Source organism: Carcharhinus amblyrhynchos, unplaced genomic scaffold (genome assembly GCF_965287045.1).
Source record: "Carcharhinus amblyrhynchos unplaced genomic scaffold, sCarAmb.v2.hapA scaffold_970, whole genome shotgun sequence".
NCBI classification, from domain to species: domain Eukaryota; kingdom Metazoa; phylum Chordata; class Chondrichthyes; order Carcharhiniformes; family Carcharhinidae; genus Carcharhinus; species Carcharhinus amblyrhynchos.
The window spans coordinates 1-22,639 of NW_027650710.1; the positions used below are offsets into that span (position 1 = coordinate 1).

General features: G+C 56.2%; 1 protein-coding gene across 1 annotated transcript in view; it reads left to right on the plus strand.

Moving 5' to 3' along the window:
• Positions 1-416: 416 nt before the first annotated feature.
• Positions 417-22,639, plus strand: part of LOC145340384 (calcitonin gene-related peptide type 1 receptor-like) — a 48,072-nt gene continuing 25,849 nt past the window's right edge. The window contains exons 1-4 of the mRNA XM_080184847.1: positions 417-491; positions 6,344-6,444; positions 10,245-10,386; positions 21,273-21,383. Coding sequence (XP_080040973.1) covers positions 6,433-6,444; positions 10,245-10,386; positions 21,273-21,383 — 265 coding nt within the window. The 5' untranslated portion in view covers positions 417-491; positions 6,344-6,432. The remainder of the gene's footprint in view (positions 492-6,343; positions 6,445-10,244; positions 10,387-21,272; positions 21,384-22,639) is intronic.

Consider the following 22,639-nt stretch of genomic DNA (forward strand, 5'->3'; position numbering starts at 1 on the left):
AACATTCCCTACATCTTGGCGCAGTGGCCCAGCAGTCCGGAAGACTGGCGGGTCGTCCCACTTTTGCCTCGCTGTGTCCTGAGCTCTTGGAAAGCTGTTTGCCTCCTCCCTCAGTGAAGGTGACAGGGAGTTGCCTTCTGACTGGTGACCGACACAATCCCAGCTTCTCAAACAGAGAAAAGGGGAAGTCGAGTTGGGTTTTGATTTGACATCAGGCAGGCCAGGGGGTGAAGAGGCGGATGTGTGAAATCGCCCAATCCTGATCACTTCCACAGGAACAGGTCAGTCTTTATTTCTTTGATTAAGGGATTGCCAACACAGTACAGCTAGGGATGTACCAGGCAGCCAGCACAAGGCTGCCACTGTGATGTACAGCAGATAATGGCCATTTCCTGCAGTAACGCATTGCTCTCTATCCCCAGGTGAAAGCCACTGGACACCACCCCATCTTCTGCTGCCTTTCAATGTGTGTCCGTCTCAGGATAACTTTGGTAAGTCTTTGCTCACGCACTCCCCAATTCTCAATCCTTGGAAAGATTTCAGTGCCAGACGTGAGCTGAGTATTTCTTGACTGTAAATCCTCTCCCAGCTGCTTCCTGCGTCTCCTGAGCAGGCCTTGGCCAGACTGAGCTTCAAACTCCTTAAAAGGAAAGTTAACACTTCCGCTTTCCCTGCACAGCAAGGCACAGTGTAAGCCACGAGGAGGGGTGACAGAGACTGGCACAGGGCCAAGGCATGGCGGGTATCGGAGTGAGGATGGAGTGGGCCTTGGGGAGGAGAGGTCGATAAGAGAGAGGATCCATTTGCTCCTTCTGCTCTCTCACCTCCCTTTGCTCAGTCCCAGTTCTTCAGTCTGCAATTCCTCCCCCCCCCACCAAGGATTCCTCACCACCCCACCCCCCCCGCCAGATTCCTCACTCCCCCCCCCCCCCCCGATTCCTCACCCCCCCCCCCCCGATTCCTCACTCCCCCCCACCCCAATTCCTCACTCCCCCCCCGATTCCTCACTCCCCCCCACCCCGATTCCTCACCCCCCCCACCCCGATTCCTCACTCCCCCCCACCCCGATTCCTCACCCCCCCTCACCCCGATTCCTCACTCCCCCCCACCCCAATTCCTCACTCCCCCCCCCCGTTCCTCACTCCCCCCCCCGATTCCTCACTCCCCCCCCCCGATTCCTCACTCCCCCCCCCCGATTCCTCACTCCCCCCCCCCGATTCCTCACTCCCCCCCCCGATTCTCACTCCCCCCCCCCCGATTCCTCACTCCCCCCACCCCGATTCCTCACTCCCCCCCCGATTCCTCACTCCCCCCACCCCGATTCCTCACTCCCCCCCGATTCCTCACTCCCCCCACCCCGATTCCTCCCACTCCCCCCCCACCCCAATTCCTCACTCCCCCCCCCAATTCCTCTCCCCCCCCCACCCCCGATTCCTCACTCCCCCCCCGATTCCTCCCTCCCCCCCACCCCGATTCCTCACCCCCCCCACCCCGATTCCTCACTCCCCCCCCCCCCCGATCCTCACTCCCCCCCCGATTCCTCTCCCCCCCACCCCGATTCCTTCACTTCCCCCCCCCCAATTCCTCACTCCCCCCCCCCAATTCCTCACTCCCCCCCCCAATTCCTCACTCCCCCCCCCGATTCCTCACTCCCCCCCCCAATTCCTCACTCCCCCCCCCCGATTCCTCACTCCCCCCCCAATTCCTCACTCCCCCCCCGATTCCTCTCCCCCCACCCCGATTCCTCACTCCCCCCCCCCAATTCCTCACTCCCCCCCCGATTCCTCACTCCCCCCCCGATTCCTCACTCCCCCACCTTGATTCCTCACTCCCCCCCCCCAATTCCTCACTCCCCCCCCGATTCTCTCCCCCCCACCCCGATTCCTCACTCCCCCCCCCAATTCCTCACTCCCCCCCCCGATTCCCTCACTCCCCCACCTTGATTCCTCACTCCCCCCCCCCAATTCCTCACTCCCCCCCTCGATCCTCACTCCCCCCCCCCGATTCCTCACCCCCCCCACCCCGATTCCTCACTCCCCCCCCCCCCGATTTCCTCACTTCCCCCCCCCCAATTCCTCACTCCCCCCCCGATTCTCACTCCCCCCCCCCCCGATTCCTCACTCCCCCCCCCCGATTCCTCACTCCCCACCCCCCGATTCCTCACTCCCCCCCCACCCCGATTCCTCACTCCCCCCCACCCCGATTCCTCACTCCCCCCCACCCCGATTCCTCACTCCCCCCCCCCGATTCCTCACTCCCCCCCCCCCCCGATTCCTCACTCCCCCCCACCCCGATTCCTCACTCCCCCCACCCCGATTCCTCACTCCCCCCCACCCCGATTCTCACTCCCCCCCACCCCGATTCCTCACTCCCCCCACCCCGATTCCTCACTCCCCCCCACCCCGATTCCTCACTCCCCCACCCCGTTCCTCACTCCCCCCCAATTCCTCTCACCCCCCACCCGATTCCTCACTCCCCCCCGATTCCCCCACTCCCCCCCACCCCGATCCTCACTCCCCCCCCGATTCCTCACTCCCCCCCACCCCGATTCCTCACTCCCCCCACCCCAATTCCTCACTCCCCCCGATTCCTCACTCCCCCCCCCACCAGATTCCTCACTCCCCCCCCGATTCCTCACTCCCCCCACCCCGATTCCTCACTCCCCCCACCCCGATTCCTCACTCCCCCCCCCGATTCCTCACTCCCCCCCCCACCCCGATTCCTCACTCCCCCCCACCCCGATTCCTCACTCCCCCCCCCCCCGATTCCTCACCCCCACCCCGATTCCTCACTCCCCCCACCCCGATTCCTCACTCCCCCCCCCGATTCCTCACTCCCCCCCCCCCCCCGATTCCTCACTCCCCCCCCCGATTCCTCACTCCCCCCCACCCCGATTCCTCACTCCCCCCCCGATTCCTCACTCCCCCCCACCCCGATTCCTCACTCCCCCCCCCCCCCCGATTCCTCACTCCCCCCCCCCCGATTCCTCACTCCCCCCCCCGATTCCCTCACTCCCCCCACCCCGATTCCTCACCCCCCCCCCCCCCCCGATTCCTCACTCCCCCCCCCCGATTCCTCACTCCCCCACCCCGATTCCTCACTCCCCCACCCCGATTCCTCACTCCCCCCCCCGATTCCCTCACTCCCCCCCCCCCGATTCCCCCCCCCCCCGATTCCTCACTCCCCCCCCCGATTCCTCACTCCCCCCCCCCCGATTCCTCACTCCCCCCCCCGATCCTCACTCCCCCCACCCCGATTCCTCACTCCCCCCCCGATTCCTCACTCCCCCCCCCCCCCCCCGATTCCCACTCCCCCCCCCCCCCCCCCGATTCCTCACTCCCCCTCCCACCCCGATTCCTCACTCCCCCCCCCCGATTCCTCACTCCCCCCCACCCCGATTCCTCACTCCCCCCCCACCCCGATTCCTCACTCCCCCCCCGATTCCTCACTCCCCCCCCCCCCCCCCCGATTCCTCACTCCCCCCCACCCCGATTCCTCACTCCCCCCGCCAGATTCCTCACTCCCCCCCCACCTCGATTCCTCACTCCCCCCCCCCCACCCCGATTCCGGTGCAGACTCAATGGACCGAATGGCCTGATTCTGAACTGTAGGGATTCCTGATTATATGAAAACTATTGTTTCTTGTGCACTATACAGACAAAACGTACCATTCATAGAGAAGGAAAGGAGAGGGCGCAGAATGTAGTGTTACGGTCACAGCGAGGGTGTCGAGAAAGATCAACTTAATGCGAAGTAGGTCCATTCAGAAGTCTGACAGCAGCAGGGAAGAAGCTGTTCTTGAGTCGGTTGGTACGTGACCTCAGACTTTTGTATCTGTTTCCAGATGGAAGAAGGTGGAAGAGAATGTCCGGGGTGTGTGGGATCCTTAATTATGCTGGCTGCTTTTCCCGAGGCAGCGGGAAGTGTAGACAGAGTCAGTGGATGGGAGGCTGGTTTGCGTGATGGACTGAACCCCAATCTGGCCTAATTTTCTTCATTCATTCATGGGATGGGGGCATCACATGCCCCTCCCAAAGTGTCCTTGAACTGAGTGACTCACTTAAATACTGTTCTGACTGCGAGGAGGAATTGCACTGTTCCGATTTTCCATCTGGGGCAACAGGATCTTCAATCCCTCCCAGGGTGGACTGAAAGCACCTCAGTGAAACATCTCATTCACAAGACAAAACCTCTGACAGTGCGGCACTCCCTCAGTACTGACCCTCTGACAGTGCGGCACTCCCTCAGTACTGACCCTCTGACAGTGCGGCACTCCCTCAGCAGTGACCCTCTGACAGTGCGGCACTCCCTCAGCACTGACCCTCTGACAGTGCGGCGCTCCCTCAGCACTGACCCTCTGACAGTGCGGCGCTCCCTCAGCACTGACCCTCTGACAGTGCGGCGCTCCCTCAGCACTGACCCTCTGACAGTGCGGCGCTCCCTCAGCACTGACCCTCTGACAGTGCGGCGCTCCCTCAGCACTGACCCTCTGACAGTGCGGCGCTCCCTCAGCACTGACCCTCTGACAGTGCGGCGCTCCCTCAGCACTGACCCTCTGACAGTGCGGCGCTCCCTCAGCACTGACCCTCTGACAGTGCGGCGCTCCCTCAGCACTGACCCTCTGACAGTGCGGCGCTCCCTCAGCACTGACCCTCTGACAGTGCGGCGCTCCCTCAGCACTGACCCTCTGACAGTGCGGCGCTCCCTCAGCACTGACCCTCTGACAGTGCGGCGCTCCCTCAGCACTGACCCTCTGACAGTGCGGCGCTCCCTCAGCACTGACCCTCTGACAGTGCGGCGCTCCCTCAGCACTGACCCTCTGACAGTGCGGCGCTCCCTCAGCACTGACCCTCTGACAGTGCGGCGCTCCCTCAGCACTGACCCTCTGACAGTGCGGCGCTCCCTCAGCACTGACCCTCTGACAGTGCGGCGCTCCCTCAGCACTGACCCTCTGACAGTGCGGCGCTCCCTCAGCACTGACCCTCTGACAGTGCGGCGCTCCCTCAGCACTGACCCTCTGACAGTGCGGCGCTCCCTCAGCACTGACCCTCTGACAGTGCGGCGCTCCCTCAGCACTGACCCTCTGACAGTGCGGCGCTCCCTCAGCACTGACCCTCTGACAGTGCGGCGCTCCCTCAGCACTGACCCTCTGACAGTGCGGCGCTCCCTCAGCACTGACCCTCTGACAGTGCGGCGCTCCCTCAGCACTGACCCTCTGACAGTGCGGCGCTCCCTCAGCACTGACCCTCTGACAGTGCGGCGCTCCCTCAGCACTGACCCTCTGACAGTGCGGCGCTCCCTCAGCACTGACCCTCTGACAGTGCGGCGCTCCCTCAGCACTGACCCTCTGACAGTGCGGCGCTCCCTCAGCACTGACCCTCTGACAGTGCGGCGCTCCCTCAGCACTGACCCTCTGACAGTGCGGCGCTCCCTCAGCACTGACCCTCTGACAGTGCGGCGCTCCCTCAGCACTGACCCTCTGACAGTGCGGCGCTCCCTCAGCACTGACCCTCTGACAGTGCGGCGCTCCCTCAGCACTGACCCTCTGACAGTGCGGCGCTCCCTCAGCACTGACCCTCTGACAGTGCGGCGCTCCCTCAGCACTGACCCTCTGACAGTGCGGCGCTCCCTCAGCACTGACCCTCTGACAGTGCGGCGCTCCCTCAGCACTGACCCTCTGACAGTGCGGCGCTCCCTCAGCACTGACCCTCTGACAGTGCGGCGCTCCCTCAGCACTGACCCTCTGACAGTGCGGCGCTCCCTCAGCACTGACCCTCTGACAGTGCGGCGCTCCCTCAGCACTGACCCTCTGACAGTGCGGCGCTCCCTCAGCACTGACCCTCTGACAGTGCGGCACTCCCTCAGCACTGACCCTCTGACAGTGCGGCACTCCCTTGGCAATATCACAGAGCAAGCGCAATGATGTTTATTTATTTAATGTCATAAGTAGGCTTACATTAACACGGCAATGAAGTTAGTGTGAGAAATCCCCTTGTTGCCACACTCCAGCACCTGTTCGGGTACACTAAGGGAGAATTTAGCATGGCCAATGCACCTAATCAACACGTCTTTCAGACTGTGGGAGGAAACCGAAGCACCTGGAGGAAACCCATGCAGGCACGGGGAGAATGTGCAGTCTCCATACGGATAGTGACGCAAGCTGGGAATCAAATGTGGATTCCTGGCGCTGTGAGGCGGCAGTACTGCTGTGCCACCCACCTGGGCGGGCGAGACCAATTCCTTGGGCGGGCACATCCCTGGGCAGGCACTTGCTGCTTGGGTGGGATGTTGAAGTGTATCGGATTTCTCGGCTGTAACTCTGAGTGTTGTGCTGTGTTCACAGAGTTTCCCTGCTAGAATTTCCCCTCGGATTTCCCAGGATGTCTGACGTTACGATGGGAAAGTCTGATCACCTGCTTTGTCACGGCTGCAATGCTCACACAGGTGAGAAATATCCCATTTCCAATCCCCCTCCTGCCTCAACGTAAACAGAATCAATCAGGAAGTTTCTACCTCACACAGCACATGTATATGTCATCTTAAACATGTATGTCAGACATGAAAGAGAGAGGTCACAGTCACAAGAACACAAAGGTGGGTGGGTGTGCGATCTTACCAAAACATTCCAAGTCCCGAATAATTATGAAAATGGGAGAAACTCGCATCATTTTCATGGGTGATTTAAAAATCGAATCTTCCCTGACTCTGTCAAGAAAAATTTGACCTTTTTCTCACCAGGAAGGGAAGTGGGCATAGCCTAAATCACTCGAAAGCTGGCTGATAGCAGCAGAGGGTACCATTGCGCACGCGCAGCTTTCTGTGCTCTGTGAGACCTGTCACTGGTTTTGCTGATGGAGCAGGCCTCCATGGCTGAAACCCATTCCCCCCACTGCTGCCGTGGGACTCTGTGGCCGGTTGCCACCCCCTCTGCCTGAGGTGATTGGAACCTCCCTGCCCCCAAAATCTGGAACGATTGTGACTTCCCCACCCCACAATCACTGTTGCAGAGTGCGCAACAGTCTACCCTTCCACCGGCCCCCATTTGGCACTGCCTTTCTGGCAGTGCCAGGGTGCCTGGTGGGCACTGCTAATGTGCGAGGTTGACACATCGAGGGTGCCCAATGGGCAGTGCCAGGGTGCAAAGCTGGCAGTGCCAGCTTGGCACTCCACCACGACCCCCGACCTCCTGGTTAGGGAGGAGGGCGCTGCCTGAATGTTCTATTGGTGAGGCTATCACACCTGGTCCCTGTTGAAGGGGAGAGAATGTCCTTCAGCGAGGCCGCTGAGGCGAGTGAGCCCACACAGTTCCATCGCAGCTTCACTAATAATGCTGAAATCAAATCTAACTGCACTTTAAACGTTGAGATCAGCCTTGCCCCCTTTTCGGGTATGATGCTGATTTTGCTGGATATCGGCGCCCACATCATCGTGAGAGGCGAGAAATTGGCATGAAGCTGATGTCTCGGCACTCTTGCCATCTTCCCGACTTGCCCCACCTGTGGGCTAGCAGGGAGCGATGGAAAACTGGGGCCATGGTAATGACATATCCACACCAGTACATCATCCAATCGAGTAGGAAATGATTGGAAACCTCTCTCACTCGGAGTGGTGTTCATTGCTGGAATAGCAGCAGCAATGATCGGTGTACCTATTAAAGACAAATCATCTGTTTCTCTGCTGACCCCATAATCAGGATGTGGAGCCATTCCAGATTCATCTTTCAATGCTGGAGCTTTTCTCCATCCCCCTACACAGTCACTTCTCAGAGGGCACCTGCCCAGGAGGAATAGCCCAGATTTCATCACAGCTTCACCCTCTTGTAGATGTCAGGGATTAATCTCATGTCCCCTTGCCGTGCCCACCACTCACCGAGTGCTGACCCATCTCCCCTCGCCACCAACTCCCCTCCCCTCCCTCGCCACCAACTCCCCTCCCCTCCCCTCGCCACCAACTCCCCTCCCCTCCCCTCGCCACCAACGCCCCTCCCCTCCCCTCCCCTCGCCACCAACTCCCCTCCCCTCCCCTCGCCACCAACTCCCCTCCCCTCCCCTCGCCACCAACTCCCCTCCCCTCCCCTCGCCACCAACTCCCCTCCCCTCCCTCGCCACCAACTCCCCTCCCCTCCCCTCGCCACCAACTCCCCTCCCCTCCCCTCGCCACCAACTCCCCTCCCCTCCCCTCGCCACCAACTCCCCTCCCCTCCCCTCGCCACCAACTCCCCTCCCCTCCCCTCGCCACCAACTCCCCTCCCCTCCCCTCGCCACCAACTCCCCTCCCCTCCCCTCGCCACCAACTCCCCTCCCCTCCCCTCGCCACCAACTCCCCTCCCCTCCCCTCGCCACCAACTCCCCTCCCCTCCCCTCGCCACCAACTCCCCTCCCCTCCCCTCGCCACCAACTCCCCTCCCCTCGCCACCAACTCCCCTCCCCTCCCCTCGCCACCAACTCCCCTCCCCTCCCCTCGCCACCAACTCCCCTCCCCTCCCCTCGCCACCAACTCCCCTCCCCTCCCCTCGCCACCAACTCCCCTCCCCTCCCCTCGCCACCAACTCCCCTCCCCTCCCCTCGCCACCAACTCCCCTCCCCTCGCCACCAACTCCCCTCCCCTCCCCTCGCCACCAACTCCCCTCCCCTCCCTCGCCACCAACTCCCCTCCCCTCCCCCTCGCCACCAACTCCCCTCCCCTCCCCTCGCCACCAACTCCCCTCCCCTCCCCTCGCCACCAACTCCCCTCCCCTCCCTCGCCACCAACTCCCCTCCCCTCCCCTCGCCACCAACTCCCCTCCCCTCCCCTCGCCACCAACTCCCCTCCACTCCCCATGCCACCAACTCCCCTCCACTCACCACCAACGCCCCTCGCCGCCAACTCCCCTCCACTCTCCTTGTCGCCAACTCCCCTCCCCTCGCCACCAACTCCCCTCCCCTCCCCTCGCCACCAACTCCCCTCCCCTCCCCACGCCGCCAACTCCCCTCCACTCACCACCAACGCCCCTCCCCTCCCCTCGCCGCCAACTCCCCTCCACTCTCCTTGTCGCCAACTGCCCTCCCCTCGCCCGCCACTCCCTCTCCTCCCCCCCAACCCCCCTCCCTGCCAAGCCCCACCACCACCCCTTCCCTCCCCTCCCCTCGCTGCCAACTCCCCTCCCCCCCTCGCCGCCAACTCCACTCCGCTCTCCTCGCCGCCAATTCCCCTCCCTCCTCTCGCTGCCACCCCCTTCCCTCCCCTCCCTCCCCAACCCCCTCCCAACTCCCTCCCCGCCACCTCCAAAACCGCCACCCCCTCCCTGCCTCCACCTCCCTGCCTCCACCTCACTGCCAGCCCCTCCCCGCCACTACCCCGTCCCCTCACCGTCACCCCCTTCCCTCCCCTCACCGCCACCCCTCGCCCCTCTCCGCCAGCCCCCGCCCCCCCCAACTCCCCTCGCCACTCCCCTCCCTGCCAACCCCGCCACTCCCCACTGCTGGCACCCCCAGAGTGCTCAAGGTGGGGCTGACAGGGAACTGAACACAGTTCAGTCCAGTTCCCTGTCGGTCCCACCTTGAGCACTGTGTCCAGTTCCCTGTCAGTCCCACCTTGAGCACTGTGTCCAGTTCCCTGTCAGTCCCACCTTGAGCACTGTGTCCAGTTCCCTGTCAGTCCCACCTTGAGCACTGTGTCCAGTTCCCTGTCAGTCCCACCTTGAGCACTGTGTCCAGTTCCCTGTCAGTCCCACCTTGAGCACTGTGTCCAGTTCCCTGTCAGTCCCACCTTGAGCACTGTGTCCAGTTCCCTGTCAGTCCCACCTTGAGCACTGTGTCCAGTTCCCTGTCAGTCCCACCTTGAGCACTGTGTCCAGTTCCCTGTCAGTCCCACCTTGAGCACTGTGTCCAGTTCCCTGTCAGTCCCACCTTGAGCACTGTGTCCGGTTCCCTGTCAGTCCCACCTTGAGCACAGGGAGAGTGGTGAGAGTGTGGAACTCACTGCCACAGGGAGAGTGTGGGAGTTTTCGAGGTGAATAGTACAGATGGATTGAACAGTGAAGCAGACAGGCATACGAGGGAGGAAGGAATCAAGGAGGTATAATGTGGGATTTAGATGAGGAAAGTTGACAGGAGGCTCGATAGCACCTGAAACATCAGCATGGATAGAATGGGCTGAATGGCCTGTTTCTGTGGCGCGTCCAGTGCTTAATCTGAGACAATCAAAATGCAGCATGAATCCAGGCAGAATACGGAACACAGGTTAAAAATGCTTTCTTGTTGCAGTCAGCAGGGACAGTGCAGGAACGGTGGGAGCCTGCTGGAGATATAACAGACACTGATGTACGACTGTCACGGATACGGATAATATCAGCACAGTATGAATGCTATCTGAAAATCATCAGTGACCCACCATATGAAAAGGATGGTACGTTTAAAACAAGCAAAAGGACAGCCAACAAAACACGACAAATCTGAGATCCAATATAACAAAATTTAACAATGCTTTTCTAATACACGGCTGAGGTATTGGACTGTGCGTGATACACTGGTTAATCACACTGTCCTTTCACACTCTGGGACCGGGTACAGTGGGTTATCGCGCTGTCCTTTCACACTCTGGGACCGGGTACAGTGGGTTATCGCACTGTCCTTTCACACTCTGGGACCGGGTACAGTGCGTTATCGCGCCGTCCTTTCACACTCTGGGACCGGGTACAGTGGGTTATCGTGCTGTCCTTTCACACTCTGGGTACAGTGGGTTATCGCGCTGTCCTTTCACACTCTGGGTACAGTGGGTTATCGCGCTGTCCTTTCACACTCTGGGACCAGGTACAGTGGGTTACCGCGCTGTCCTTTCACACTCTGGGACCGGGTACAGTGGGTTATCGCGCTGTCCTTTCACACTCTGGGACCGGGTACAGTGGGTTATCGCGCTGTCCTTTCACACTCTGGGACCGGGTACACTGGGTTATCGCGCTGTCCTTTCACACTCTGGGTACAGTGGGTTATCGCGCTGTCCTTTCACACTCTGGGACCGGGTACAGTGGGTTACCCACTGTCCTTTCACACTCTGGGACCGGGTACAGTGGGTTATCGCGCTGTCCTTTCACACTCTGGGACTGGGTACAGTGGGTTATCGCGCTGTCCTTTCACACTCTGGGACTGGGTACAGTGGGTTATCGCGCTGTCCTTTCTCTGGGACCGGGTACACTGGGTTATCGCGCTGCCCTTTCTCTGGGACCGGGTACAGTGGGTTATCGCGCTGTCCTTTCTCTGGGACCGGGTACACTGGGTTATCGCGCTGCCCTTTCTCTGGGACCGGGTACAGTGGGTTATCACGCTGTCCTTTCACACTCTGGGACCGGGTACAGTGGGTTATCGCGCTGTCCTTTCACACTCTGGGACCGGGTACACTGGGTTATCGCGCTGTCCTTTCACACTCTGGGTACAGTGGGTTATCGCGCTGTCCTTTCACACTCTGGGACCGGGTACAGTGGGTTACCCACTGTCCTTTCACACTCTGGGACCGGGTACAGTGGGTTATCGCGCTGTCCTTTCACACTCTGGGACTGGGTACAGTGGGTTATCGCGCTGTCCTTTCTCTGGGACCGGGTACACTGGGTTATCGCGCTGCCCTTTCTCTGGGACCGGGTACAGTGGGTTATCACGCTGTCCTTTCACACTCTGGGACCTGGTACAGTGGGTTATCGCGCTGTCCTTTCACACTCTGGGACTGGGTACAGTGGGTTATCGCGCTGTCCTTTCACACTCTGGGACTGGGTACAGTGGGTTGTCGCGCTGTCCTTTCTCTGGGACCGGGTACACTGGGTTATCGCGCTGCCCTTTCTCTGGGACCGGGTACAGTGGGTTATCACGCTGTCCTTTCACACTCTGGGACCGGGTACAGTGGGTTATCGCGCTGTCCTTTCACACTCTGGGACCGGGTACACTGGGTTATCGCGCTGTCCTTTCACACTCTGGGTACAGTGGGTTATCGCGCTGTCCTTTCACACTCTGGGACCGGGTACAGTGGGTTACCCACTGTCCTTTCACACTCTGGGACCGGGTACAGTGGGTTATCGCGCTGTCCTTTCACACTCTGGGACTGGGTACAGTGGGTTATCGCGCTGTCCTTTCACACTCTGGGACTGGGTACAGTGGGTTATCGCGCTGTCCTTTCTCTGGGACCGGGTACACTGGGTTATCGCGCTGCCCTTTCTCTGGGACCGGGTACAGTGGGTTATCACGCTGTCCTTTCACACTCTGGGACCGGGTACAGTGGGTTATCGCGCTGTCCTTTCACACTCTGGGACTGGGTACACTGGGTTATCACGCTGTCCTTTCACACTCTGGGACCGGGTACAGTGGGTTATCGTGCTGTCCTTTCACACTCTGGGACCGGGTACAGTGGGTTATTGCGTTGTCCTTTCACACTCTGGGACCGGGTACAGTGGGTTATCGCCCTGTCCTTTCACACTCTGGGACCGGGTACAGTGGGTTATCACACTGTCCTTTCACACTCTGGGACTGGGTACAGTGGGTTATCGCGCTGTCCTTTCACACTCTGGGACTGGGTACACTGGGTTATCGCGCTGTCCTTTCACACTCTGGGTACAGTGGGTTATCGCGCTGTCCTTTCACACTCTGGGACCGGGTACAGTGGGTTATCGCCCTGTCCTTTCACACTCTGGGACCGGGTACAGTGGGTTATCACACTGTCCTTTCACACTCTGGGACCGGGTACAGTGGGTTATCGCGCTGTCCTTTCACACTCTGGGACTGGATACACTGGGTTATCGCGCTGTCCTTTCACACTCTGGGTACAGTGGGTTATCGCGCTGTCCTTTCACACTCTGGGACCGGGTACAGTGGGTTATTGCGTTGTCCTTTCACACTCTGGGACCGGGTACAGTGGGTTATCGCCCTGTCCTTTCACACTCTGGGACCGGGTACAGTGGGTTATCGCCCTGTCCTTTCACACTCTGGGACCGGGTACAGTGGGTTATCGCCCTGTCCTTTCACACTCTGGGACCGGGTACAGTGGGTTATCACACTGTCCTTTCACACTCTGGGACCGGGTACAGTGGGTTATCGCGCTGTCCTTTCACACTCTGGGACCGGGTACAGTGGGTTATTGCGTTGTCCTTTCACACTCTGGGACCGGGTACAGTGGGTTATCGCCCTGTCCTTTCACACTCTGGGACCGGGTACAGTGGGTTATCACACTGTCCTTTCACACTCTGGGACCGGGTACAGTGGGTTATCGCGCTGTCCTTTCACACTCTGGGACTGGGTACACTGGGTTATCGCGCTGTCCTTTCACACTCTGGGTACAGTGGGTTATCGCGCTGTCCTTTCACACTCTGGGACCGGGTACAGTGGGTTATTGCGTTGTCCTTTCACACTCTGGGACCGGGTACAGTGGGTTATTGCCCTGTCCTTTCACACTCTGGGACCGGGTACAGTGGGTTATCACACTGTCCTTTCACACTCTGGGACCGGGTACAGTGGGTTATCGCGCTGTCCTTTCACACTCTGGGACTGGGTACACTGGGTTATCGCGCTGTCCTTTCACACTCTGGGTACAGTGGGTTATCGCGCTGTCCTTTCACACTCTGGGACCGGGTACAGTGGGTTATTGCGTTGTCCTTTCACACTCTGGGACCGGGTACAGTGGGTTATCGCCCTGTCCTTTCACACTCTGGGACCGGGTACAGTGGGTTATCGCCCTGTCCTTTCACACTCTGGGACCGGGTACAGTGGGTTATCACACTGTCCTTTCACACTCTGGGACCGGGTACAGTGGGTTATCGCCCTGTCCTTTCACACTCTGGGACCGGGTACAGTGGGTTATCGCGCTGTCCTTTCACACTCTGGGACCGGGTACAGTGGGTTATCGCGCTGTCCTTTCACACTCTGGGACCGGGTACAGTGGGTTATCGCGCTGTCCTTTCACACTCTGGGACTGGGTACACTGGGTTATCGCGCTGTCCTTTCACACTCTGGGTACAGTGGGTTATCGCGCTGTCCTTTCACACTCTGGGACCGGGTACAGTGGGTTACCCACTGTCCTTTCACACTCTGGGACCGGGTACAGTGGGTTATCGCGCTGTCCTTTCACACTCTGGGACCGGGTACAGTGGGTTACCCACTGTCCTTTCACACTCTGGGACCGGGTACAGTGGGTTATCGCGCTGTCCTTTCACACTCTGGGACTGGGTACTGTGGGTTATCGCGCTGTCCTTTCACACTCTGGGACTGGGTACAGTGGGTTATCGCGCTGTCCTTTCTCTGGGACCGGGTACACTGGGTTATCGCGCTGCCCTTTCTCTGGGACCGGGTACGGTGGGTTATCACGCTGTCCTTTCACACTCTGGGACCGGGTACAGTGGGTTATCGCGCTGTCCTTTCACACTCTGGGACTGGGTACACTGGGTTATCGCGCTGTCCTTTCACACTCTGGGACCGGGTACAGTGGGTTATCGCCCTGTCCTTTCACACTCTGGGACCGGGTACAGTGGGTTATCGCCCTGTCCTTTCACACTCTGGGACCGGGTACAGTGGGTTATCGCCCTGTCCTTTCACACTCTGGGACCGGGTACAGTGGGTTATCACACTGTCCTTTCACACTCTGGGACCGGGTACAGTGGGTTATCGCGCTGTCCTTTCACACACTGGGGATTCCCTTGAATGTTTGTGTAAGGATGTGCATGTTATTGATGTTTTTCTCTTTTAATCCACAGGTGATTCGGTCCACCTTGTTGTCCAACAAGGGGCATACACACGGTGGGTCGTGCGAGGGCTGCTCTTGGATGTTTCGAGAGTAGCCTAGTGCTTCACGTCGTTAGTGTACGCTCAAACTGGACTAGCTGACGGGCAACACGACAGCTCAGTGACTATCACTGTTTGCTGTGCAGATGCATGGATTTGGGCCGGCGTCTGCGGGAGTTTGCACATTCTCCCCGTGATTGCGTGGGTTTTCTCCGGGTGCTCCGGTTTCCTCCCACACCCCAAAAACATGCTCTTAGGCTGATTGGTGTAACAAATTGTCCCTAAATTAGGCATCCCTCAATCTGGCACCCATATAATTCTCTAAATTTGCACACCTTTGTTGTGGAGTCCAAGAGGTGTAGACAAAAGTCATAGGTAGAAGGAGGATTGGAATGAGGCACTCACTGATGGGTGGCACGGGCTTGTAGGGCCGAAGGGCCTGTTTCCTGTGCTGTGTTGTTCTTTATTCTTTTGTCATTTTCTTCATTCTTTTGTGGGGTGTGAGCATCACTGGAAAGGACAGCATTTGTCACCTCTCCTTAATGTCTGTGTGATTGGGGCTGGCCACTGGAGGGTCGATTGGAGCAGGTCATGCAGGGGGTAGATTGGCACTGGGGGGGAATCAGGGCTGGCCATGGGGGCACTGAGGAGGTGGGGGTGGAGATCATGGTTGGCCCGGATGGAGGGGGCGGGCAGTGATCAGGGCTGATCGGGTGGTCGGGGGGTGATCAGGGGGGTGGAGGGCTCGGGGGTGGGTTGTGATCAGGGGGGTGGAGGCCACGGGCAGGGGGGGGGAGGTGATCAGGGTGGTGGAAGGTTCGGGGGGGGGGGGTGATCGGGGCGGTGGGGGGCTGATCGGGTGGTGGGGGGGTGATCAGGGTGGTGGAAGGCTCGGGGGGGGTGATCGGGGGGGTGGGGGGCTGATCGGGTGGTGGGGGGGTGATCAGGGTGGTGGAAGGTTCGGGGGGGTGATCAGGGTGGTGGAGGGCATGGGGGGGGTGATCGGGGTGGTGGGGTGTGATCAGGGGGGTGGAGGGCATGGGGGGGGTGATCAGGGGGGTGATCGGGGGCTGGGGGGGTGATCAGGGAGGTGGAAGGTTCGGTGGGGTGGGGGGGTGATCAGGGAGGTGGAAGGTTCGGTGGGGTGGGGGGGTGATCAGGGAGGTGGAAGGTTCGGTGGGGTGGGGGGGCAGCGATAGGGAGGCCGGTGATGGGGTTGGGAGTGCATATGCACTGATCTCCTCACTAACAGATTGGCACAAGTGTAGTGGCCCATTCAGCACTATGCTGCCAGCTTCTCCAGCAGGAACAGCCCAATCTCCCCCCACTTTCCAGCGTGAATCTCTCTGAGCACTCTATGATGATTCATTCAGGTAAGTATGCCCAAAAAAACAGGATTTTCTGGGACAATCTTGCCCCACATCTTTGTTGACTCACAACAAGCTTTCCCAACGCCTGGCATCCTGTGTCACCTCACACAACACAACTATACCCATGGCTCAGTGGCTAACATTGCTGCCTCTCAGTGACAGGGTCCCAGAATCAATTCCTGGCTCGGGTCACTGTCTGTGTGGAGTTCACATGTTCTTCCTGTCTGCATGGGTTCCTCCGGGTGCTCCGGTTTCCTCCCATAGTGCAGAGATATGCTGGTTAGATGGATTGGCCATGCTAAACTTTGCTCTTAAATCTTGCCCTGCTGCACACACTGAACTCTGGCTTCCACTCAATACAGGCAAGGTCGACAAACTAAGGGGCAATTTAACATGGCCAATCCCCCTAATCTACACATCTTTGGGCACTAAGGGGCAATTTAACACGGCCAATCCACTTAACCTGCACATCTTTGAACACCAAGGGACAATTTAACATGGCCAATCCACCTAACCTGCACATCTTTGAACACCAAGGGACAATTTAGCATGGCCAATCCACCTAACCTACACATCTTTGAACACCAAGGGACAATTTAGCATGGCCAATCCACCTAACCTGCACATCTTTGAACACCAAGGGACAATTTAACATGGCCAATCCCCCTAACCTACACATCTTTGGGCACTAAGGGGCAATTTAACATGGCCAATCCACCTAACCTACACATCTTTGGACACTAAGGGACAATTTAGCATGGCCAATCCACCCTAAACCACACATCTTTGGACATTAAGGGGCAATTTAGCATGGCCAGTCCACCTAACCTACACATCTTTGGACACTAAGGGGCGATTTAACATGGCCAATCCACCCTAACCTGCACATCTTTGAACACCAAGGGACAATTTAACATGGCCAATCCACCCTAACCTACACATCTTTGGACACTAAGGGACAATTTAGCATGGCCAATCCACCTAACCTGCACATCTTTGGACACTAAGGGACAATTTAGCATGGCCAGTCCACCTAACTTGCACATCTTTGGACACTAAGGGACAATTTAGCATGGCCAATTCACCTAACCTACACATCTTTGGACACTAAGGGACAATTTAGCATGGCCAGTCCACCTAACCTGCACATCTTTGGACACTAAGGGACAATTTAGCATGGCCAATCCACCTAACCTACACATCTTTGGACACTAAGGGACAATTTAGCATGGCCAATCCCCCTAACCTACACATCTTTGGACACTAAGGGACAATTTAGCATGGCCAATCCACCCTAACCTGCACATCTTTGGACACTAAGGGACAATTTAGCATGGCCAATCCACCTAACCTACACATCTTTGGACACTAAGGGACAATTTAACATGGCCAATCCATCTAACCTGCACATCTTTGGACACTAAGGGACAATTTAGCATGGCCAATCCACCCTAACCTGCACATCTTTGGACACTAAGGGACAATTTAGCATGGCCAATCCACCTAACCTACACATCTTTGGACACTAAGGGACAATTTAACATGGCCAATCCATCTAACCTGCACATCTTTGGACACTAAGGGACAATTTAGCATGGCCAGTCCACCTGACCTGCACATCTTTGGACACTAAGGGGCAATTTAACATGGCCAATCCATCTAACCAGCACATCTTTGCACTATGGGAGGAAACCGGAGCACCCGGAGGAACCCATGCAGACAGGAAGAACATGTGAACTCCACACAGACAGTGACCCGAGCCAGGAATCAAGCCTGGGACCGTGTCACTGAGAGGCAGCAGTGAGCCAAAGGTATAGTTGTGTTGTGTGAGGTGACACAGGGTGCCAGGCATTGGGAAAGCTTGTTGTGAGTCAGCAGCCTTCCAGCTGCTTGATACTTGGGACCTAATTGAACATCGAATCAAAGAATACCTACAGTGCAAAAAGAGGCCATTTGGCCCATCGAGTTTGCACTGACTCTCCAATCGACTGTCTTACCCAGGCCTATCCCTGTGACCCCACACATTTAGAACAGAGAACAAAACAGCACGGGAAACAGGCCCTTTGGCCCAACGAGCCCCATGCTGCCATTTTAACATTATGAGTGCCCTCCTCTACCCATGACCTTTGTCTACACCTACTGGGGAAGATTGAGGGGAGACTAATTTAGGGACAATTTGTTACACCAATCAGCCTAAGAGCACGTTTTTGGGGTGTGGGAAGAAACCAGAGCACCCGGAGAAAACCCACGCAAGCACGGGGAGAATGTGCAAACTCCCGCAGACACCGACCCAAATCCATGTATCTGCAAAGCAAACAGTGATAGTCACTGAGCTGTCGTATTGCCCGTCAGATGGTCCAGTTTAAGCGTACACTAACAACATGAAGCACTAGGCAACTCTCGAAGCAACATCCAAGAGCAGCCCTCGCACGACCCACCACATGTATGCCCCTTGTTGGTCAACAAGGCGGACCGAATCACCTGTGAAGTAAAAGAAAAGACGCCAATAAACATGCAAAACTTCGACAGACATTTACGGAATCCCCAGAAGCGCAGAAATAAAGCAAGTGAGCCATGAAATAGTTTGGAAGGTCCATAGGAATCAACTGATTCCCAGGGACATCCCAAAGCTCTTGATCTTTATTTAGAAAAGTCTCCTGTATCCCTCCATCTCTAGTCTGCTCATGTGCCTATCTAAGTAAGCCTTAAACAACCCTAGCGTGCCTGCCTCCACCGCCCTACTTGGCAGGGCATTCCAGGCTCCCAACACCCTCTGTCTGAAAAACCTGCCTCTGACATCCAAATTATACCTCGACCCCCTCACCCTAAGCCCGTGGCCCCTCGTAATATTTGTTTCCAACCTAGGAAAAAGCTTACCACTGTTCTATCTATACCCTTCATAATCTTATACACCTCTATTAGATCTCCCCTCATTCTCCACCTTTCTAAGGAGAACAGCCCCAATTTGCCCAATCTTTCCTCGTAGCTCAGTCCTTCCATACCAGGCAACATCCTGGTAAACCTCCTCTGCACTCTCTCCAGGGTCTCCACGTCCTTCCGGTAGTAAGGCAACCAGAACTGGATGCAGTACTCCAAATGCGGTCTAACCAACATTCTATACAACTGCAACATTAGACTCCAACTCTTGTACTCTATACCCCTTTCTATATAGGCATGCATACCATAAGCTTTCTTCGCAACCTTCTCCACCTGTACTGCCACCTTCAAAGACTTGTGCATTTGCACCCCCAGGTTCCTCTGCGTTTCTATACTCTTAATCCGTCTACCCTTTATCATATAACTCCCCCCTACATTATTTCTTCCAAAATGCATCACCTCACATTTATCAGGATTAAATTCCATCAGCCGTTTATCTGCCCAATATACCAGCCTATCTATATCCTGCTGTATTGCCTGACACTGCTCCTCACTGTCCGCAAGTCCAGCCATCTTAGTGTCATCTGCAAACTTGCTGATCACACCAGTTACTCCCTCTTCCAAGTCATTTATGTGTATTACAAATAGAAAAGGTCCCAGCACTGAGCCCTGCGGCACACCACTAGTCACAGACCTCCAGCCAGAAAAGGACTCTTCCACTACTACTGTCTCCTATTACCAAGCCAGTCATCAATCCATCTAGATACCTGTCCTTGTATCTCATGAGCCTTAACCTTTTCCACCAACCTACCATGAGGGACTTTGTCAAACGCCTTACTGAAGTCCATATAGACGACATCAACGGCTTGTCCTTCGTCGACCGTTTTTGTCACCTCCTCAAAAAATTCTACCAGATTCGTAAGGCACGACCTCCCCTTAACAAATCCATGCTGCGTATCCCTAATCAGATCGCAATGCTCTAAATACTTATACATCCTATCCCTAAGAATCCTTTCCAACAACTTCCCTACCACTGACATCAAACTCACCGGCCTATAATTACCCGGGTTATCCCTCCTACCCTTTTTAAACAACGGTACCACATTCGCTATCCTCCAGTCCTCTGGGACCTCACCTGTGTCCAGAGACAAAGATTTGCGTCAGAGGCCCAGCAATTTCATCTCTCACCTCCCTAAGCAGCCTAGGATAAATGCTATCAGGCCCCGGAGATTTATCAGTTTTAATGCTACCTAAAAACCCTAACACTTCCTCCCTCATAATAGATATTTCCTCTAACGGGTCTACAACTCCCTCCAAGATAGTACCTGACAACAGGTCCCTCTCCTTCGTGAATACTGACGCAAAGTATTCATTCAGGATCTCCCCCATTCCCTTGGACTCTACGCGTAGTTTCCCTCCTCTGTCCCTAAGAGGACCAATTTTTCCTCTAACCACCCTTTTATTCCTAACATAGGGGTAAAATGCCTTTGGATTTTCCTTAATCCTGTCTGCCAAGACCATTTCATGCCCCCTCTTTGCCCATCTAACTCCCCTTTTGAGCTCCTTCCTACTCTCTTTATATTCCTCCAACGCTCTCTCTGTTCCCAGTTGCTTAGACCTAACATACGCCTCTCTTTTCTTCCTGACCAAGTCCTCAATATCCCCTGTAATCCACGGCTCTCTAATCCTACCTTTCCCATCCTTCCTCTTAACCGGCACATATCTTTCCTACAACCTTTTCAGTTTTCCCTTGAAAGACTCCCACATGCCGAACGTGGATTTACCCTCAAACAGCCTTTCCCAACCAGTATCCATAAGTTCCTGCCTAATCCGGCTGTAGCTAGCCTTCCCCCAATTTAGCACCCTCTCCTTCGGACAGCTCTCATCTTTTTCCATTAGTATCCTGAAGTAGACTGAATTGTGGTCACTGTTCGCCACATGACCCCCTACTGCAACCTCGATCACCTGACCAGGCTCATTTCCCAGAACTAAATCCAGTATAGGCCCCCCTCTAGTCGGGCTAGCTACATACTGCTCCAAAGACCCTTCCAGTACACATTTTACAAATTCCTCCCCGTCCGAACCCCCAGCTCTAGGGGAAATTTAAGAAAAACTTGGGCGGGTTGATGGATGAGAGGGGTGTGGAGGGATATGGTTCAAGTGCAGGTCAGTGGGACTAGGCAAAAAATGGTTTGGCACAGACAAGAAGGGCCAAAAGGCCTGTTTCTGAGCTGTAATTTTCTATGGTTCTATGGTTGTATGGCTTGGTAACACTGCCTTTCGTGCTTCACAGGTTCATACTGTAACCGTACCTGGGATGGGTGGTTATGCTGGGATGATGCACCTTCCCAATCGGTTGCTGTACAGCAATGTCCTGATTACTATCAGGATTTTGATCACTCGGGTAAGTCTGGAAACTGCTCTTTATCCACCCCTAGACATACTGTTACCATCCCAGCTGATGTTATAATTGCACAGCAAGATTCCAGAATGGCACCCTGGCTTAAAAGTCCATGACTTGAACTTTTTTTTGAAAACACAGAGGAACAGAGTCCTGGGATTGCTAATTAGCATTTAATAAGAAAAACATTAAACAGGAAAAGTTTGATTATAATACAATACCCCCTTCTCTCACCTTTAGCATCACAAATGTACAAGTTTTCAAGGATGACACAGGTTGCACAGTGTATCTTGCATTAAGATGTTCTCAGTAAACACACAGTGCCTACAATCCAACAGGCTAACTAATGTCACACATCGCCCCCTGAAACCCACTGGCAGATATCACTCAACCGATCTCCTGTGGGCTTCTGCTCAAATTCCCTCCAGATGATTGGCAAACAAGTGTTTCCAAACTCCACTCTCAAAAAACATGCTTTAGAATCTTCTTTCAACCTGTGCTTTCCATCAGCTCTTTTTGTCAAGAATCCACTTCCAGCTTTTCCAACTCTCCTTTCAAACAAGGCATTTCAGTCAGGATCCACTGGCAGAGTTTCGAGTTAGCTTTTCAGACAAGGCATTCCTGCAGCCATTTCAATGAGGATCCGCTCTCCAGGGTTTCCAACTGTTCCATCAAATAAGACTTTCTCTCAGCTGTTTCAGTAAGGATCTGCTTCCAGGTTTTCCAACTGCCAGAATTCCCTTGTCTTGAGTTGCTGCAGGCATCCAAACTTCTACACAACACCCTGGGGTACTCAGGCCCCAACCGAATGCTATTGTTTCCAAAGGCTGGAAATAAGGACAACAAACTCCTGATTGCTTCAGATCTGTGGCTTTTCTCGAACCACTTTCACCCAGGTCTGTCTTTAGCTTCCGTGACCAGTAACCTGTCCTAATGGAAGTCCGTCTTTGTTGCTTTAACTGCCAACTTTCTGGAAACTTGCCCGAAGTAGCCATCCTTGAGCTTCTCTGGAGCTTTCTTTTGTGAACATGACTCCATTGTGTGGCTTTTGTGCTGTTAGCAGAGCTGAGAGCTCTTCCCTCTCTAGCTTCCTGTCTCCAATTGCCTGGATCCAGTTAAACACTAAAGCTATAATGGTCATCTCCCTAAATGTGGCCCCTGGTTGCTAAGCAACAGCACGTTCTTTCCCCAAGCTCGAATTTACTTCTCCCGTCGCAAACTCTCTCTTAGCACGAAAGAAACAGTTTGAACTGAAACCA